This window comes from Melospiza georgiana, chromosome 6 (assembly GCF_028018845.1).
Source record: "Melospiza georgiana isolate bMelGeo1 chromosome 6, bMelGeo1.pri, whole genome shotgun sequence".
Lineage (NCBI taxonomy): Eukaryota > Metazoa > Chordata > Aves > Passeriformes > Passerellidae > Melospiza > Melospiza georgiana.
In genome coordinates this window covers 41,345,478-41,365,347 of record NC_080435.1, presented here as the reverse complement: position 1 = coordinate 41,365,347, position 19,870 = coordinate 41,345,478, and the positions used below count along the sequence as shown (strand labels likewise).

Sequence of the window (19,870 nt, the reverse complement as noted above, 5' to 3'; positions counted from 1 at the left end):
GTCACACTTTAAAATCAAGGAATAAAATTGGACCTGGCCTTCCAGCTCTGGCAAAAACTGCATGTGAGAATCAGAATTATTCAGGCTGGAAAAGATCCTTAAGATCATTGATTCCAACTATAAACCCAAGACTGCCAAGTCCACCACTAAGCCGTGTCTCTAAAAACTGCATCTACACATCTTATAAATACCTCCAGGGATGGTGACTAACATTTCCCTAAGCAGCCTGTTCCAATGCTTGACAACCTTTTCAGTGAAGAAATTTTCCCAATACTCAATGTAAATCTCCCATGGTGTAACTTGAGGTTGTTTCCTCTTGTCCTATTGCCTGTTACTTGGGAGAAGAGACTGACCCCCCAGCTCACTATGACCTCCCTTCAGGTTGTTGTAGAGAGTAAAAAGGTCTGCCTTGAGCCTCCTTTTCTCCAGGCTAAACAACCCCAGCTCCTTCAGGTGCTCCTCACAGGACTTGTGCTCCAGATCCTTCCCCAGCTCTGTTGTCTGTCCTTCTCTGGGTACAAGCACCTCGATGTCTTTCCTGTGGTGAGCGGTCCAAATCTGACACAGGACTCGAGGTGTGGCCTTACCAGTGCCAAGTACAGGGAGTCCATCCCTGCCCTGGTCCTGCTGGTCACACTATTGCTGACACAAGTCAGGGTGCCACTGGCCCTCTTGCCCACCTGGGCACACACTGGCTCATGTTCAGCTGCTGATGACCAGCACACCCAGGTCCTTCTCTGCTGGGCAGCTTTCCAGTCATTCTGCCCCCAGCCTGTAGCACTGCAGGGGTTGTGACACAAGAGCAGGATCTGGCACTTGACCTTGTCAAACCTCATACCACTGGCCTCAGCCCATCAATCCAGCCTGTTCAGATCCCCTTGCAGCACCTTCCTAACCTCCAGCAAACCAACACTCCCCCAGCCTGCTGCCATCTGCAAACAGAGGGAAGGGGTCTCCAAACCAGTCACACCTATCAGAGCGGCCACATCGTTTGGCAAGGGAGAGCAAGGTTGATTCACCTGTCCTGGCAATGACCCACGGCCAGCTCTTGCTCCAACATCCCTCCCTGCGACTGATGGAAGGAGAGCTCGAGCCAAGGCAGGCCGCAGAGCACGCTGGCGGAGCTGAGGCGGCTGCCCGCCCCTGGCTTCCCCGGCTGGCGGGAGCGCAGGGCCGGAGCGGCTGTCTGTCCGTGCCGGGGCCCGCAGGCCGTGCCCAGCAGCTGCAGCTCCCGGGACGCCCGCAGCAGCCCAGCCCGGGCCGGGCCGGCGCTCCCGGGCCTGACCAAGCCGGGCCGGCGCTCCCGGGCCGCCGCCTGCGCCCTCTGCCGGCCACGCTCGCCGGCAGCCCGTACCGCCCTCGCCGCCTCGTCCCGGGACGGCGCCGCGGCACTCAGACACCGGAACGGGATGGGACCGCCTCAGTTCAGGCGCCACGAGTGTACCCACGGCCTGGACGCGGCCCAGCAGTGACCTGCTAACGCCTCCCTGCCTCTTCTCACTTCTCCCTGGGCCAGGAGCACTCTGCCTGCAGACAAATCCCTCCCCTGCCAGAAGAGCAGCAGCCCCAGCTGTATCAGAGCAAAGGGCTCTGTTCTCGCAGCTGCTGCAGGTTCCCGGCTTTTGTCATGAAATCCTCATTGTGGGTACTCATCAAGCCCCAAACCAGTGTGATTTGCTAAACCGCAAGGCCCAGAGTTCACTTAAGAGCAAACATTCTTTCATCGCACCAAATGCATTCACTTTTGTGCGACAGCCTCCACCAGCACAAAGACTAAACCTCTGCTTAGGCACCTACAATGCCCTCAGTGCTCTGCAGCCTCAAAAGAGGATCTAAGGAGCGTCCAGAAAGGAAAGAGGGCAACAAACATTGCAAAGAGGGCAAGGGAAACAGTGATGAATCATTTTCATGGTAAGGGAGACCCATTAATTGATCAACTACAAATTTCTGGGTGGCAGGAACCTGTACAGGTGCACAGCACTCCCCACAGTTGGCAAGTCACGGTCTCTGCAGGACAGCAAGCTGTGAGACACATTATCAGCCTCAACACAAAAAGATTTGCTGTTTTCCTCACCACCCTTCTCTCACAGGGCAGCCTGTAATTCCCAGATGCAGCTAAAAGCAGTCAGTTAGCTGGAAATGACTAGTTGTGGTTTCAGGCTGTGAAAGATGGCACTCACTAGTAACCCTTCCCTCCCTCTCTCCGTTAATAATCCTCCTCCCTCCAGTTACCAGAAAATACAGCAGTGCCTGCCCCTCTCTCCTCCCTCCAGGCTACTCCTTTGGAGAATTGGCTCCACAGCTGGATTGTAAAATAATCCAGCTGTTCCTATGACAACATGCTGGCAATGGGCAGAGATGACGCCAGCACACAGTGTTGGCCCATTCACTACCAACACCCAACTCTGTTTTGGTTTGGGAAGCATTTGTTTTTCTATGTGGGCAGCTCTGCCAAGTACATTTCTGAAGGCTGGAGGGGCAGGAGGAGCCACAATCCCAGAGATGCCAAGAAAGTTGCTGGGTCTGTGATTTCCCCTTGTTTTGGTTTGGCTTTTTTTTTTTTTTTTTTTGCCCCAGCTCTATCTGATATGAGAATAAAAACCCCTCCAGCAATCTTGCAGCTGCACACAATCTTTGCAAGACTTGATCCAGAGCCTGATTTAAAAAGCCCAGTGCAAGACTTTGCATGTCAGGCTTGCACAGGAAAAAAAATTAAAAGCCTTGAGTAGAATCAATAAGGGCCACACAGTCTTTATTTTAATATCTTGCCTGTCAGCAGAAGGTTTGCAGGGTAGAGGGAAGCAAAGGAAAGGCTTGCTCCATATAAAGCATTATCCAAACACCTGGCTGGACTCACCCAGGCTCTCCAGCTCTGACAGGAGCTAGCTCATGTACGGAGGGATTTGGGCAGAGGCCATCAGCAGGAGCAGAAGGACCTTCCTGACAGGGCCAGCAAACAGAGGAGGCTCCTTAGGTACTGCAGCCATTGAACCTGCTCAGCAAAGCCAGCTCTTCCAGAGTCACTGGGGTAATTCTACTAATTCTTACATAGCTTGGCAACTCCAATGACAGGGCTCCCAAAGGGAAGGTCAGGAATATGCCTGACATTCCTCAGGAGAGGAAGGCAATTTCTCAAGGACTATTACCCTCACAAGAAAACTCAGCACAGCAAAATGCCCCTGCTGCCAGCATCAACAGAACAAGAGGCAGCATTTGTTACTGCCTGTACTTTCCACTGTGCCTCCATTTTTATTCTGAAGGACTTGAGAACAGAGCAGAGTGTAAGACAGGTGAGACTCTGTAGCTCAATAAGTGCTCGGGTATTTACTCACCACTACAAGTGCAACAGTGGCAATTTCTATTGCATGGCTACAACCACTGCAAAGGTTATCTTATTGCAATGACCAGAGCTCACACTGCTCTGCCATCAACAGGTGTCAGCAGGTAGGGGTGAAGAAAGATGGTCCTTGCAAGAAAATAAAATAATTAAAGTGGTTATGTTGTTTTGAAGAGGGACCTCCATGGGCCTCTCTGGAGACAGGACACAAATGGCCAATCAACCCAAACAAGTGCAACAAAGGGATTGTATCTCAAACTTCTCAGGGTTAGTGCTCTGATCTAGCATGGTGAGCAGCTGGACATGGCAGATTGTTAGGTACAAGGGAAGCTGAGAGATCAGATTAGCTTAAACCTATACATGTTTCCTAGATGAGAACAAGAAAAGAAAAACAACTAGAAGCATGACGATTTCTGGAACTGCCTTAGAAATTGCAGACCCAACAGCCTCCTGTGAATCCTTCAGCCTCAGTGCCACCTGAACATCCAGCACAATAATCGCAGCAAGACACCCCTTCCAGGATCTAGTCCCTGTCAGCTGTTCAGTATTGGGCTCTCTCACTGGCCCAAGACAGGCTTAACCCATAACCGAAGCTCTTCCTGCAGAACACAGCTCAAAGAGTCAAAAACACCAGTAAAATAAACAAAAGCAAGGCTCCTCCCCTGACTAGCACAGCCTGCACTGTCCAAGCCCCTTGTGTGGTGTGCTTTAATCTTCAGCACTTCCCACAAGATCCCAGCCCCACAGCCTGTGCCAGATCCCACTTTACAGTCCCTCTGACTTTTTACTATTTCCTAGGGCAAAACTCCGATAAGAGGTTGCCAGGCCCCTGGTCTGAATGGTGTTTACAGGAACAGACCACTCTATCCAAAGCTTCATTAGATAAACTGCACTCAGTAGCAGCACATGTACATATTTGAGAGGATTAAGAACAAGATTCATCAAAAGGCATTGCAATTATCCGACTGCACAGCAGATACACAGCAAGGCAAAGGATTCTGAGAGCAAGCCTGGCCATGTATCAACCACCTGTCCATCCTATGAAAAGTCTACCTGCCTACTTGTCCCGCCCCAGGTCCCTTGTGAGGCTTGGCAGTCATGGGAAAGCAGGTTGGTGAGAGAAGGAGGACAGCCTGAGAGCACTGTCAGTGCAGATGGGAGATGGGATCAGGTGAGTGACCAGGAAAGGGGTTTTGTGGAGAGGACTAGAGGGTCCTGGCAAAGCACACTGCTGCACTGGAGATGGAGCATCAGCTCTTCGCTTCTCATGGAGCCAAAACTGACTTTAGTTAAGCTTACAATGCCATCTACCCCTACAACTAAGCTTAGAGACAAATTAGCGAGGTACGTATTTGCCTCATGAACAATGAGGTGGGTTGGAAGCTGTCTGGATCACCACACTCAACATCAGTCAGCAGTATAAAGCCCAAGTGATAACCAGTGGACTCTAGTGGCATCTCTTGAGGATCAGTACTCTGTGATGCCCTTAATAACATCCTGAATGGTGTGACAAAGCTTACAAACAGCAAATTAGTGCACAACACCAAATCAGGGGCAGTATCTAACATGCTTAGAGAGCAGTGCTACCACTTGGAGGAGCCCAAATAGGCTGGAGGAATGGCTGATAACTGTTGTCATTATATCACAAAGGTTCCATATTATTGTCTCCTTAGTGCAAGAGTTTCATACCTCCTCGATGTTTCTCGTAGGCAGCTCCTCTAAGCACTGACTCCTCCTTCTTCTCACAGCAACCAACTGATACCAGCTTCCCTCAACCAACCAATCCAGTCTTTTATAGCACTCTTCTTATTGGCTACAGGTGTGGCCTGTTAAAGTCAGGCCTGCTCCTAATCTTTAATAATTAACCCAGCTGCAACTCTTTAGGGGGTAAGATTACTTTCTATACTACCTTTATTTACTTATATTCTATCCCCCTACAGATAACAATTTCATATCAAATAATCAAATGCAACTCCCTCACCTGGGAGAAAATAACTCCATAAAACAGTACTGAGTGCCACCTGGCTGAGGAACCACTTCACTGAAAAAGTGTTTGGCATTTGAAAAAAAGTTTGGGAAAGCAGCAAGGAAATACTAACTCTTCAATACAAGTTCCTAAGATCCTGACTATTTACCGTAAGACCGATCAAACACTAGACCAAGTCGCCCAGAAATGTTGTAGAAACCCCATTCCCAGGGATATCCGAAATCCAACTGGACAACACAGTGAGCAACACTCTCGTTGGACCTACTTCCAGCCGGTGGCTGCAGTAGAGACCTCCGGGGTCAGAGCACCCTGATTCAATACCCCCCAGCTGCCGCTGGCCGCCTCCGCTTTCCTCCCCCGGTGCTCAGCTTCCCGGAGACCAGCAGGGAGCAGTGAAAGGCGAGGAATGAAGACTTACCCACCGGACCAGCAGCATTCCTGCGAGGCTGCAGACACATGCCGGGACCGCCCAGCGCTGAAGAATGCCCAGCCCAGGGAAGCGGGAAAGGGCCCCGGGCAGCCACCGGCCAAGAAAGGGCATTGCGGGATGCGCCCCCCGGGCACGGGCACGGACAGGGCCGGGACACCGGCGGGGAGCGGGGACGGAGAGCCGGGCGGGTGGCGACTGTCCCGGGGACCTGGCCAGGGGACGCAGAGTCCGGGGGTGCTTCCTACAGCCGGGGGGTCGGGAGGAGGGGCTGCCCAGCCGGCTGCACCCACGGTGCCAGCCCACGAGCCTGAGCCCCAGAACTGCGGTGAGCTTCCCGATATTGCTGCTGTCAGCGTTGGACGGTGCTTGTTGCTTCAAGCGTCTGGGGCTACAAGGTTCGTATTGCCCAACTGTCCCCTTTGATCTCGAGATATAAACACATGCTTAACAAAAACCGAAATTTAAATTCTTACATAACCACATGACTCCAGGCACTGGGATGATGAAATCCCAAGAAGCATCCAGGCTCTTCCACTGACAACAGACATGCCAATACCCAGGAGACACTGGCCATTTTGCTGGTCAGCTTTGCTGCAGGTCGGGATAATGCTCTCACATTCATTGTGCAAATGAGCACCAAGGCCACAAAGACATTTGCATGCTGCTCTCAGTTCCAGGATAAATTTTAAATTACATTTAAATTATATATAATTTATATTACATTTAAATTATAAATTATAAGTTATAAATTACAGCATGTTGATTTAAACTATAGAACTTTATCCACAAATGACACCTACAGAAAATCAGACACAGGACAAAAAGAAGCCCCAGCAAATGGATGTCCTGGGACCCCAAAAATCTGGATTTAGTGGTGGCTGAGCTTAGAAGTGCTGCCTCAGGGGTTTAACTCTGGGGTGAATGATTATGACTGGGGTGGTTGCAGGCATTCCCATCTAAGTCTCTCCACCCTGCTCTCCTGTCCTGGGCTAACACACCTGTTCCAGGGGAGGCAAAAGAAGAATGGGAACATCAGTCCTTGTCACTGGGCATCAGGGAGCTCTGCACAAGCCCCTTTCCTCAGTCACTTGATAAGCTAATAGCTCTGGGCATGGGCAAGGGTACAGCACAGGCTGTCACCCAGGAGAGCTAGCAACACACTGTAGACAGCAAAGATAGTATTTTAAATTGCTAGTTAGATCTGTCAGAGCATGACATCCAGATCTTAGAGATTCTCATACATAAACATAGAGATATTTCATACATCTGGAGTAGTTCCTTGCCACAAACCTGAGTGTTACCACTCAGCTGCTTTCACACACACCACCAGGGCATTACTCGGCTCTCTGTGATACAACTGATCCAGCCATTCACACACTCAGTGCATCAACAGAAGTTGGAAGGGGTCTCTGAAGGCCACCCTTCCCCTCGAAGCAGGGTCAGTTACAGAGGGTGGCTCAGGGCCTCAGCCAGCCCAGTTTTGATCACCTCCAAGGCTGGAGGTTCTACAGCCTCTCCACACAACCTGCTCCAGTTTGGCCACTTTCATGGTAAAACATAAGGATTTTAGCACATGCTCTGAAGACTGAACACTCCAAACTGAGCTTAGGCAAATCACTTAGGTCCTGGATATGCAGTTTATACAGTTCTGTCAGCTACAGCACTTGACTGGTTCTGCAGTAACTTTGGTCAGGGATTCAGTGCAGCCTAACTCTCCCACATAAATACATTCATTGTGCCAGTGTAACTTCCTGGACCATTTAATTGAGAGGTCAGGCTAGTAACTGTGTACAAGCCAGGAATAAAACAGAATGAAATGAATTAAGGTCTCCTGAAACTGTAGCTTCTCTGCAGTAATGTAATATTGGCCTTTGAAAGGGACACAATTTTCCAAAATGTGGAGAATGAGTTCCCCAAGGACCAAGGACCCTTCAGTACCTGTCCATTCAGACTGCAAGCTCTGCTGCTTACACCTGTAGCACAAACACAATGCAACACAAAATCCGCTGCGGGGAGGAGAGGGGAACAAACCACACATCTGTGTATTAGTCACTTTTGAGGTTAATGGGAAAGTGTTGAGATGCTGCTTTGAATGGTTCATGGTAAGCTGCAAACTAGAACAGAACCCTTCAATCATCAGTGCCCATAAGGAGTTCCAAGATCCTCAGGTGGAAATCATTATATAATAAATACTTCATTCTCTTAAACACAGATGATTATTTCAGTGCATAATGTATCTTAAAAGGAAATACAAACCTTTGCTTAGAAGTCAGAGCCTGTCCTTACCACATTCTGTGCCTTCTCACCTGCAGGGCACAAGCTGTCATGCAATATCCAGTAATTAAGCTATATTTATTATAAGATTGGAAGCTGTGAAGTCATTCCCTGTGCTAGTACACGTGCCTTAAGCTAGCTATGATAATCATTTTCACATGCACCCAACCCATGTTTAGGCCTTCAGCCACAGTTACACTCTGATGATACAACAGCAAGTGACAAAGTGGCACAGAGTGGAAAAATATTGCCAACTTTGGTCATAGAGTGATTTGGAAAAGAGAGAATTTGCTCGGTTTGACTGCATGGAGTTACACTCTATTCCTTATATCCAGCAAATGGAATAGGTTGGCACTTTTACTGCAAACACAGAAGTATCACCATTCCAGAACCATCTCATTGGTTCTAGAATCATCCTTACCTAGTCTATAAGGAATAAGCAAATAAGCTGAATTTATTTTGGCATGAAAATACTTGCACAGTAAAATCCTTCTCAAATTATACATTCTAAAAGATATTAAAAGAACCCCCTCAATTCTGAAGTCCTAAAGCTTTCTTGGCAAATCTTGATTTATGTAAATGACATATAACTATATGGCAGGTTTATGAAGAAGCCATGTTAATACTATTCTGGTGTAATGAGCAAGAGTCTTGCATTCCTGTAGTGCCTTTCTGCAATAAGGAGTAAAACAACAACAAAAAGAATTTCATTAGGTCTTAACTAAATGTGTCAGGACTAAGATCCAGTGAAGCATTTGCCCTTGGAACCTAAAAGTTTGTAGAATATAGATAAAACTTTTCTCAAATAAATATTTCTCATCAGCATCATCCCTTCTGAGGGATGCAGCTCATGTGACTATTATTTCATGGTTCTTAAAGGGTGGAAACCATCCCATCAGCTTGCCATGCCCCTTGGCTTAGGTCCCAGACAGAAACAAAGATCTTGAAAATATGCATCCAGGTAGAATAATATGTTTCCATGTTGTGTTATTTCACCATGTTTCCCACCAGTTAGAGCTACGTGTCTGCCATTCAGTGAAAAACATCAGTTCATGTTTCCCTTTAATCCCACTCCATATTTACGATGATGTGGAGATAATTTATCAAACACTGCAGTCATCGGGATTCCTTCTGGAGCACTGAACATGTTACACAACTCCTACAACAAGGTAAATCCTCTAACCTGCCAGAGCTTGTTTATAGCCTGGCACAGGCAGCATCTACAGTGCCAAGTGAAGCTGGGCCAGGAACTGTTCTGTGCTGGAAGGGCTGGGCAGTCACTCACCCATCCACACCACACAGCACCTGGCTGGGGGTCACCTCCAAACTACACATGGTCTTAAATAGGTATTGTTTCAGGAGTGTTATTTCAAACAGGCAGATTTTAATAAAAGAGAGCTTGTGCCATAGCCCAGAGGGATGATTTACAACATGAAGCTAAAGGACTTGTCATGTGCCACAGCACAGAGGGGTGTTTGACAGTATGAAACCTGCTGGGATGTTGCTGATCACCCAGAAGAGTGGAGGGGGTCCAGTCTCAGAGTCTTGTTCAAGGCTCACTGGACACATGCTACCCTCTGAGCTACCCCCAACCATCATCTTGGAGATTGCTGCTTGACACATGCCAAGACTGTTTCAGAAACCAGAATCATTACTGTGTAGCAGAGCACAAGCAGGAGTCAAATGCCCAAGCTTGATTCCTCCCCTCTTTGATTCGGCAGCACAGGCATAGCCAAGGGAACCAGGCTGGTGGCACCTGGAAATTTCTGACAAATAGCAGCAAAAAACCACAGCCATGGGGGGAGGGGGGGGAGAATGAAGAGGATGGGAGGATCTGAGAGGCCCGTGCATAGTTAAAGCTTTGAAAAGCTGAATTCTTTGAAAGTCTTGGAGTGGAATCCTTATCTGTGCCGAAACCCCATTCTTGGCTTTGTACTCAGTTCTTATGTAATGACAGCAAATTACTTTGTTTTATCTCCCCTGGTGTCCTCGAGGTTAGTGACACATCACCATTAGGTTACATTGCTATTTTGATTCAACTGCCATACCACATGCCTAAGTGATGCAACAGAGCTTGTCCTTCTCCCTGTGCTACTGGCAACTGCTATTTTTCCTACAATTAGAATTCAAATGCTTCATATCAGGAATTTCATCACCCTCATGCTGAAGCACCCAATATACTTCAAAGCAGTGTCAAAATAATGTTTTATTTAAAAACTGAAATACCCTCACAATATCTGAATTCCATGTACCTTTCAGATTATATGCTTTAAGATTAACACTGCTACTGTACTTTATGGCCTTTGCAATACCATTACCTATTCAGGGAAAATATTTAATTTTGCAAAAAAAACCAGATAAATACTATATTATGAGTTGCTTTCTCTTCCCTTCTTCCCGAGCATGAGAAGATTCAAGACGGGCTATTTAAAAAGCACTCAATCCTTACCAAGTGGAAGATGCAATGCAATCAGAATTAAAATTACTCCTTTAATGCTGCAGCTGGTTGTCCATAGCCAACAGAGCAAGACACAAAACATTTGTATAAAAACAGAGCTCAAATCTAATCAGTGAAGAAGAGCTGAAAATCTGTTGTTGTGCAGACTAAAGATGCCAGGGGGTGGCAGGGGACAGGACAGCACTCCACAGAACAAGAGCTCCATAATTGGAAATGATAAAGCTACATTGTCCACATGCTAGTTCCAGCCTTCTTTTGTTTTCCCGTGATATCCTGTTGATATAATTCCAGGTCCCTTGTGAACATCCGCTGGTTCCAAATGAGAAGAATGGGTGGTGTTGGTTTCACTTCAGCACCTCACTGGGTCACCAGCCCACCTCTGCCTGGAAAGGCTCCCGGATGCAGCTCCAAAGAACAACCTTATCAGCAAAAGATCTGAACAGATAAGGCGCACGGATATATGAGATCACATCTTCTGGTAATTTAAACAATTCAAACGCCATTATCATATGGAAGCACAGGAAAAAGCAGGAGTTCAGCTAAATCCCTACAACTCCACATGGAAATAGTCATATTTGATGAAATCAAGCACAGCTTTTGCCCCTCTCTGTTATCAACCACAGTGTTTTGACACTACCTGGTAGCAACCACTTGAAGAAAGTAGTGAGGACAAAGTCAGTGGTCAGTGTGCAGTGCTGCCTCACCACTAAGGTCCCAGAAATTTCAAAATCAGGACTTGCACAGCCAAAGGGTATATTTGTGTATTTAATAGCCCTCACCAACTTTTATTTGTGTTCATTTTCTGGAGTTTCAATCTCAAAAAGAACCCCACAAAAAACAAAAAACCTTGTCGTATAACCAAACTCAGGCAAAAAGGTTTTCTACAAGTACCCACAGACTGAGCAACCTTGTCAAATCTGGCTTTATTCCACGTTTCCCCAGGTTTTGCTTGTTTACATCATTCTTACACTGAAAGAAACCTCCCCTAACTTGTGTCTGTGTAGCTGAAGAGCCCTAGTTACCTTACCTGCTTCTGACCTAGAAGCTGTCCCACACTTCCTAACACTTATCTGAACCTCTCAGAATGCTCTCTGTGCTTCTAAAGATCAGAACTGTACACAACATTCAAAGCACTGGCACACCATGGATTTATCCCGTGCCATAATGACACTCCCTGCTTTTATTCTCTTGCTCTAAGTCCTTATCTCCACATACTGGATTTGCTCATTTACCAAGCCTTGAACTGGGGTTTTCACAGAGCTATTATTTTGCCAAGAGCTTGTTCCCAAGTGATAAATCAGCTTCTAAACAGGCCGTTTCTGCATGATTGAAACGGACTGTTTATCTCCCATTTAAAACACTTTACATGTATGTACATCAAATTGTACCACCCACTCACTTTGTATTGTGATGTTTTACTACATTTGCTCTCAGTCCACAGGCTCCAAATCAGATCCTTGTGGAGCTTTGAATGTTGGCTCAATCCATGGAGAAATAGTTTTGTTCTGTCTTACAGAGACCTGTCTTTGATGCAGTGTCATCTATCCACATGAAAACTTCTCTTATTCTTCAGTTCCTTCAGAAGGTTTTGCTCACAGATTTTGTTGAATACCTTTTAGAAACCCAAGTAGGAAACACCAGCTGAATGTCTCTTGTCCACATGCTTTGCTGACTCCTCACAGGACTCCAAACAATCTGTGAGGCCAGGAGTTCTCATTAGAAAGGCTCTGCCATCTTTCACAGTACCTCATTTTCTCCCTGCATCCACTAGTTCAACTTTTAAAGTTTTCACTAACTTGGCTGGTACAGAGAACAGGCTCATTGCTCAGCAGCTCTACAGAACTTTTCAGGCTGCTGGGGTTTTTTTGTTCTGTTGGGGTTTTTTTTGGGTTTTTTTTTTTTTTTAATTGGGATATTAACTAACTTCCCTGTTTCTGTTATCAAATCCCTTCTAAATGCAATGTTACACAAAAACCATTAGCAAGCAGCTCAGCTATTTCAGTCTTGACTTCTCTTAAAACTCTTGGATGAATATAATGCAATCCAGTTGTTCAACGCTTTTTATTTTAGCCATTTGTTTCACTACCTTTCCTACAAACCTTCAGTTTTAAACAGATCCTCTGATAAATCTTTCATAAAATCAAGTATAAGTACGGGAATATTCTTAGGTTCCTCTACAATGAGCACAGAGCAAAATATTAATTTAATTTTTCTCCAGAACCTTATCTCCTCTGAATAATCTATTTTTATTTTGACTGTCCACTGGTTCTGATACCTCTTTTGGCAAACTTTCTGTTCTATTTTGACGGAAAGCAGTTGAGTCGGATTTTTGTAACAAAATAGTAACAAAAAGTAACAAAAAGACAAATGGCAGGAGGACTAGCGGAGCGAATGTTCAAGGATGTGGGTGTCCGGTCACCCGGTATACTGCAGCCGCGTTCATAGGGCAGCTCTTGTGCTGCAACTGTAGGTAAGAAAAAAAAAATTAAAAAAAAAAAGTAATAGGTAATTCTTTTCTTCCACCTACTGGAGATAAAAGCCAGTTGTCAGCTATGGGGGAGGTTGGGGTGGTTAGTTCCATTTTGTTTTCCCACCATCACGGATCAATTCTTGATGGCTGTGGAGGTTTCCGGGTGGGGGTGATGCCACGGAAGCCAAGTTAGGGACAGCGAGAGCGGCGAACCGCCGCGTGTGAGCTCGCCCGGGACTCAGCACCCAGCTCCTTGGAATGCCCACGGCTTCTCCTGACGCCTCACCCCGCAAGGGCAACGGGAGCGCCGGAGCCGGCGGAACGGAGACCGGGCTGCCTGCTCAGCCCACCCGGGGGCTCCACCTGCGAGGAGCCGAGTGGGGCAAGGCAGGGAGCGGTGTCGCGGGCCGCGGGAGCACGGCTGGGGAGCACGGCCGCCCGTCCCGGTGCCCGTGCCCCTGCGGGCTCCTTCCCGCCGCCCGGGAAGCGCGGCGCCGCCGCCCTGCCATATATGGGCACGGCCGGAAGCGCGCGCGTCACGGCGCTGGCTCGCGGCGTCCCCGCGGGGAGCGCGACGTCACGTCACGTCCCCGGCGCGCCCGCGCGCGGCGCCCCGGCAACCAAACAGTAAACACGGGGGCGCGCAGGCGCAGAGCGGCGCGGCGGGGCGGGCCCGGTGCGAGGCGGGAGCCCCGCGCTGAGGGCAGGGACCGGCCCCGGGGCGCGGGCCGCAGGCGGGGTGCGGGCCGTGCGCTCAGCAGCGGGTCGGGACTGCCGCTGCTGTCCGCACCGGAGCTGCCCTGGAGCCGCAGCACCCTCCTGCGGCCGGACAGGACGTGCTGCTGGGCTCGGCAGCCCTGCTGTGTTCTGCCGTAAACGCGTCTAAGGATCTTCCCGTTGTTTTACAGCTCTGCTTTCTGCTATTCGTAACAACAGTTCCACTCTGCCTTGCGTTGCGTTGCAGTTGCATTTCTAAGAATTAATTACACGACCGCCCTCAGAGGGATCAGGAGCACAGGAGGCGTCAGAAATAACACGAGAGTTCCCTACGTGTCTTATCTCGTTCCATTGTTGTGTTTCACAAAGCGTTGTGCTGGTATCTGAGTGATGGATCAGATACAGCTTGTAATTGAAGCACATGCTTATAACACATTGCAGGCAGAGATTGCTGCATTATTCCCCAGCTGAAGATAGTGGCAAGATTCTCCCTGTTTTAAGTGTGACTTCACTACATAATTCTCAAATGCTAGGAAACAGATAAATCACGTTCATAACACAGCATAAATTTTATGTAGCATATCCTGAATTCTGGATTGTTTATGGCTGAAGGCAAGGAATAAGGCTGGAGCCTGGGGTTAGACATAAAGTGTCTCATGTAGTGCCACTCCTGAATCTGACATCTTTGCGTAACAAATGCAAAAGCTGATGCTTAGACTTGGCACTTGCTATCATTTCTGTTAAAAAGAGAAGCCTTGGTTAGGCTGCAGAACTGATCTCTGAATTTAGCTCTAGATTTTGCTTTAGCCTGTCCGATGATCATGAGATGATGGGGCCAGGATCAGTCCACCTAATTTGAGGTAGAAGCCACTTTTGAACCATGTGGTATTTTTGGACTTTGTGGACCCATTCGCTTTCGGCCTCTGCTGAATATCTGGTGATTTCAGCAGCACGCATGGGCTCCCAGAGACCTGAATCCTGAATTGTTCAGCTCTGAACTTGATGGTGTTTCAGCAAGACAGCACATTGTCATTCCAGATTTGCTGACTTCACAGGGTTACCTGTCACATAAGTCTGACTGCCCTATAGCATCACCCACCACCTACATGACTGCTTCATGGTTCAGTGCCTCTGTGCATTTGCTGCAGCTGGGTGTTGCCCGTGTAAACTCAAGTGGCTATGTGAAAGTAGCTGCTGCTTAGTAGCAAATGGGATTAGTCTTCATCACTTGTCAGCTCTGCCTACAGATTAATGTTGAAAGATGGGGAACTGCACTTGTAATATTTGCTTTTACACAGGGCAGGCCTTGTTGAGCAAGTCATGGAGCTGCAATACTCCGTGCTGAGATGAGATAGATCCTGTGTGTGTTCTGATTAGGGAAGGGGTGGAAAAAGGCAGAGCCTGCTGCAGTGACCAGGAGATGTGGACTTATAGAAACCTGACCCTGAATGCCAGCCTACAGAGACTCCCTGAGACCATGGTGTCAGGATGGCCTTCAGCTGGACACACATGGATGCACAGGTGACATCTTTGCTTTCACCTTGAGAAAGGAGTTCTCAAACTGGAGTGGCAGGGCTGGAGGCTGTCAGAGAGGCCCTGCCACTCTCAGGGGACCCTTCATGTGCAGCCTTTAGGAAGGGAGCAGACCACTGCTCTGCAAGCAGGGATAACCTGGCCCAGCTGCTGTCCTGCCAGCAGAGCACATTTCAGTGCACAAGCAGCAGGACTTACAGAGGGTAGCAGCCTTTCTCAACTGACTCAGCAGGAGAGACCACATTTCCAGAGACTCCAAGGAGGCAGCACATTCCTAGAATGCGTGTGCCATTTGCTATAACTCGTTCATTCAAGGACTGGGGTGGCTTTAATAGAAACTGAAGAGCCAGTGGTTTGCCTTTATACCACTCACCCCAAAGTAAGGAGTGCACAAGCCTTTCTCATCCCCTTATGTCCAAAGAAGATAGGCCATAGCTGCTCCTAGAGGAACCAGACCACATCCAGGGACAAGGAAGTTGAGCTGTTAGGCACATGGAAATGATCATGTGGGGCCCAGCCTAGAGATGCCCTTTCAGCACTTTCCAGCAAGACCTTGAGCTAGCTGGTGAAAGGGCACAGCAGGTGACACACAGACACAGAAGGGGACCAGACCCAGACAGGTAAGCTGGGAAAGGCCATGGGGAGTGACCTTGGTGCCTGCTGGAATGGGTGTAACCACAGCCAGCCCTGACTAGCACCAGGACAAGGACAGGGCTGGCCTGAATGGTATTACCACCCTTATGCACCCTTAGTCTCAGGCAGATTGCAGGTGTCTGCAGTTTATAAAGCCCAGACAAAATTAGAGGCTAGAGAACCCCTTTGAGGTCATAAGGAAGCAAGTGCGAAAGGTAACACAAGGACAGCTCCAGCAGTCAACTTAAATGCTTTTATTGACAATGTCTCTGAACAATAATAAGCAAACAATGCTTAAGTTTCATCCAAATTCACTTTCCACATGTCAAAAAAGACCTCAAGGTAGAAAAAAATAAAATAAAAATATAAATATCTGAGAATCCGTCTTAATAAATAAATTAAAAACACAATAAAAACGTTTTCATGGAAAACTTATGTCAGAACATTCAGACCACCTCAACAATGCATGATCAGTAAAGTTACAATGAACATCAATGTAGAACTACAGTACATGGATATAGCTATTTATCTACCTACTAGAAAATAAAATAGAGTCTCTTTCCCCCCACATAAGATGGGTCATTGCTAAGTCATCAGAACACGATATTGCCAGGAACACAGTAGTTATTGTTAATCAGCTGCACTAGATACGAGTTGGAGATACCCAGCACCAGGTTAAATTCCAATCATTTAAAACCAAGAGATTAATTAGTTAATGCTAGTGATACTAAGGAGGGGAGGGAGTCACCTACCCAGCCATGTGGGACATGCTACAGACTACCAGCTCTCATGGATGGGCCACTGGGGACAAGACAAACTCCATGCGATTTGCTACATCTCTGGAAGAGGTAAGAGACCTCGGTGCATGACGCTCTGCCAGGCCCCGGGGCGCCAGGCCAGACAGGGGGTGGCGGTGGCAGGGCCCTCCCCAGGCCTGGGGAGCCCCATGGGGCACAGCTGCAAGTCCGTGGGGGTGCGTGGGCAGGGGAGGGGGCCCAGCAGGTCAGTCAGTGCTGGAGCCCTTCACAAAGCCAGCAGGGTGGGGGAGCTGAGGGAGTCGGACGAGGGCTCGTTGCTGCTGCTGCCCTTCCGGTGCGCGGCAGCGCAGCTGGGGAAGGCCTCTGCCTCGGGGTAGGTGAAGACGAAGGTGGAGGTGTAGGTGCTGGGGCACGGGGTGCAGGTCACCACAGGGGTGCAGAGGGGCTCCAGTTCACCGCTGGTCCCGGCAGTCAGCGACTCCCAGTCCGACGGGTAGAAGGAGGCCCCAGGCAGGTCCATGTCGGGCACAGAGCGGGAGGCCTCCCGCGGCCCCGTGGAGAAGAGCAGCTCGTCGAAGGGCTCAGCCTTGAGCTCCAGCCCGCTGCTGCCGGTCTCCTTGGGCGGCACCGCCGGCGGCGCTTCAGGCATCAGCGGCAGAGCAAAGGCAGCCTCCTCGGTCATGGGGGGGCTGGGGGTGCCCAGGTCCAGCGCGGTAGCGGCGCTGGCAGCTGCCAGCTCCTCGGAGAAGCACAACTCCTCGGGCATCTTGCATGCGGGCCGGTGAGCCGCCAGGATAAACTCCAGCTTCTCCTTCTCCTTCAGCAGGTTAGCAATCTCCGCCTGCAGCGCGGACTTCTCCTCCTCCAGCTGGTCGGTCTCCTGCAGAGAGCGCAGGCTGTCAGCCAGGGCCGGCATCACTCCCAGCTGGAGTCCCCTTCCTCCTGTCATCCCCGCCCCCGGTACTCCCTCTTCCCCCGCCACCTCCCGGGCAGCACTTACCGCCTGCAGCGTGTCGGTGAGCTCCCGCCGCCGGTTGCGGCACTTGGCCGCTGCCATCTTGTTCCGTTCCCGGCGGATCCTTCTCTTTTCCTCCTCCTCCGGGGACAGCTGCGGGCAGAGAGAGACAGCTCAGTCCCGGTGCCCCCCGGCCAGAGCAGCCCGCCGGCGGCGCGTATCCCCAGTCCCCCGCAACAACTCCGATCCGCACTCACCTGTTCGACTTTGCCCCGGCGGCCGATGCTCTGTCCGCGGCCGCCCGGCGCCTTCAGCAGTGCGGGGCGGGAGTAGGAGGTGGTGGGGGCGGCCGCCGAGACGCCGTAAGGGTGCCCGCGGCTCTGGGAGGGGGCCACTGAAGAGATGAGAGTGGGCTGCACCAGCCACTGTAGGTCGGGGCTGGTGGAGATAGCCGTCACCGTAGGCACAAAGCTGGCGCTGGAGGCGGCCAGGTCGGTGCAGAAGTCCTGTAGGTCAGAAGAAGGGGGGCTGCCGTCAGCGGAGCGCCCGGGCCGCTCCCCGCCGTCCCCGGGGCCGCGGCGCCGCGCTGCCAGCGCCGGCTCCACACGAGAGCGGCCTGTTATAAATATCTCTGACGTCCGCGCTGACGCAGACGCTGCTCCGGAGTCTCCTCAATGAACTCGCGTTTTATCAATGAAGCCGCTTTACACACCCGCCGCAGAGCGCGGCCCGGGCTACGGCACCCCCCAACCGCCCCACCTCGGCACCGGGGCCGCTCCCCATGCCAGTCCCCAGCCTGACCTCCTCCGCGGACACGGCCAGCCCCGCGCCACCCGCTCCCGTCCCGTCCCGTCCCCTCCTGCCCTGGCCAAGAGCGCAGCCGGCACGCTCGGCAACTCACCTGCGGGTTGACAGGCGAGCCCATGCTCGAGAAGGAGTCCGCCGGAGAGGGGTAGTAGGTGAGGCTGTCCCCGGCCGGGGAAGCGCTGCTGCAGCGGGAGGACGAAGCCTCGTACTCTCCGGCGAAGCCCTGATACATCATGTCGGCTCGGTGCGCGCAAGCCGAAAGTGAGAGGTGATGCGACGGTAGCGAAGCGTCCTTGGGGATGAAGCGAGGAGGGGTCGGCTGCGTGCGTCCCTGTGCCGGTCCGCGCCGCGCGTCTCTCCGCTCCACCGCCGGGGCTGCCTGAGCTGCTGGAGTACCGCGCCGTGCCTCCCTTTTATACCCCCTGCCGCCGACGTCACAGGGAACGCGCCACCCGCGCCTTTGGGGGGGGCCGCCCGCCCCGCGCTCGCCCCGCGCCTCCCCGGGGCCGCCCCGCGCGCCGTCTGCCCCCGCCCCCCCCGGGAGAGACCCAAGGCACGGGGCGGGGGGTGACAGCAGGGGCGGAGGGGCCCCAGGGCAGAACAGGAGGGAGCGGCCATGGAGCTTCCCCCCCGCGCGGAGTGGTACGGCCGGGCTCGGGAACCCACTGACGCAGATATCCTTATATGGGATACATCCTGTGCGAGGGGGCGTGACTGACGGGAAGCGCTCCAGGCTGCAGCCAAGTGCGGCGGGCGGGCGGGCGGCGCGCGGGACGGGACGGGACGGTTCGGGACGCGACGGCCCCTCCCCCTCCCCCCCCTCCCCCCCTCGCCTGGCGAGACCCTGTGGGGGCACTGCCGTGGGGGCACTGCCATGGGGGCACTGCCATGGGGGCACTGCCATGGGGGATGCCGTCCCGTAGCAGGTGACCCCCTCCCCGGGGGCGCCGTCCCGCCCTCAAGTGATCCCCTGCCTCAGCGGGGCCCCGCACAGCCTTGCAGCCTTGGAGCAAGGTGCTCCAAGGAAGGCGGCGAAAAAGGGGCGCGGCGGGCCGGGGGTGCGCTTTGCGCTGCAAGTCAAGCCCCATCGTCAGCACTGAGCGGGGTCTGCCCGTAGCTGGGCACAGGTACTCGGCGGGCCTCAGGCAGGGAAAGCTCAGCTTAACACCCGTCCCTGCAGCGAGGAGCGCGTTATGCTCATGTGTCACTATTGACTTCCCTATTATGTGTATTTGTAATTATCGAGAGTGAGGGTAATGGCACAGGGAAGCCCTGCCAGGGAAGCCTGAGGGGCCGCAGCCCTCCGAGAAGGTTGGGAGAGCTTGGGATGGCGGGGGGGGGGGGGGGGGGGACTGGGATAGCCGCCAAGAGCATGGGCAAAAGGCCACCGGGAAACCACCGACGAGGAGAGAAAGGGGCGAGGCTCGTCCTTTCCTCCAGTTTGGGTTTTGTTTTGATCCTTGTTGCAGCGAAGCCCGGAGACACCCACCCACGACGGGGATGTCGGCAGC

General features: G+C 51.2%; 1 protein-coding gene across 1 annotated transcript; it reads right to left on the bottom strand.

The window, feature by feature from the left end:
• Positions 1–16,070: 16,070 nt before the first annotated feature.
• Positions 16,071–18,732, bottom strand: FOS (Fos proto-oncogene, AP-1 transcription factor subunit). Its single transcript, XM_058026323.1, has 4 exons — positions 18,454–18,732; positions 17,810–18,058; positions 17,598–17,705; positions 16,071–17,477 (listed from the first exon to the last, which is right to left on the bottom strand). The coding sequence occupies exons 1-4, from the start codon at positions 18,592–18,594 to the stop codon at positions 16,863–16,865; spliced, it is 1,113 nt and encodes a 370-aa protein (XP_057882306.1). The 5' UTR covers positions 18,595–18,732; the 3' UTR covers positions 16,071–16,862.
• Positions 18,733–19,870: the final 1,138 nt, after the last annotated feature.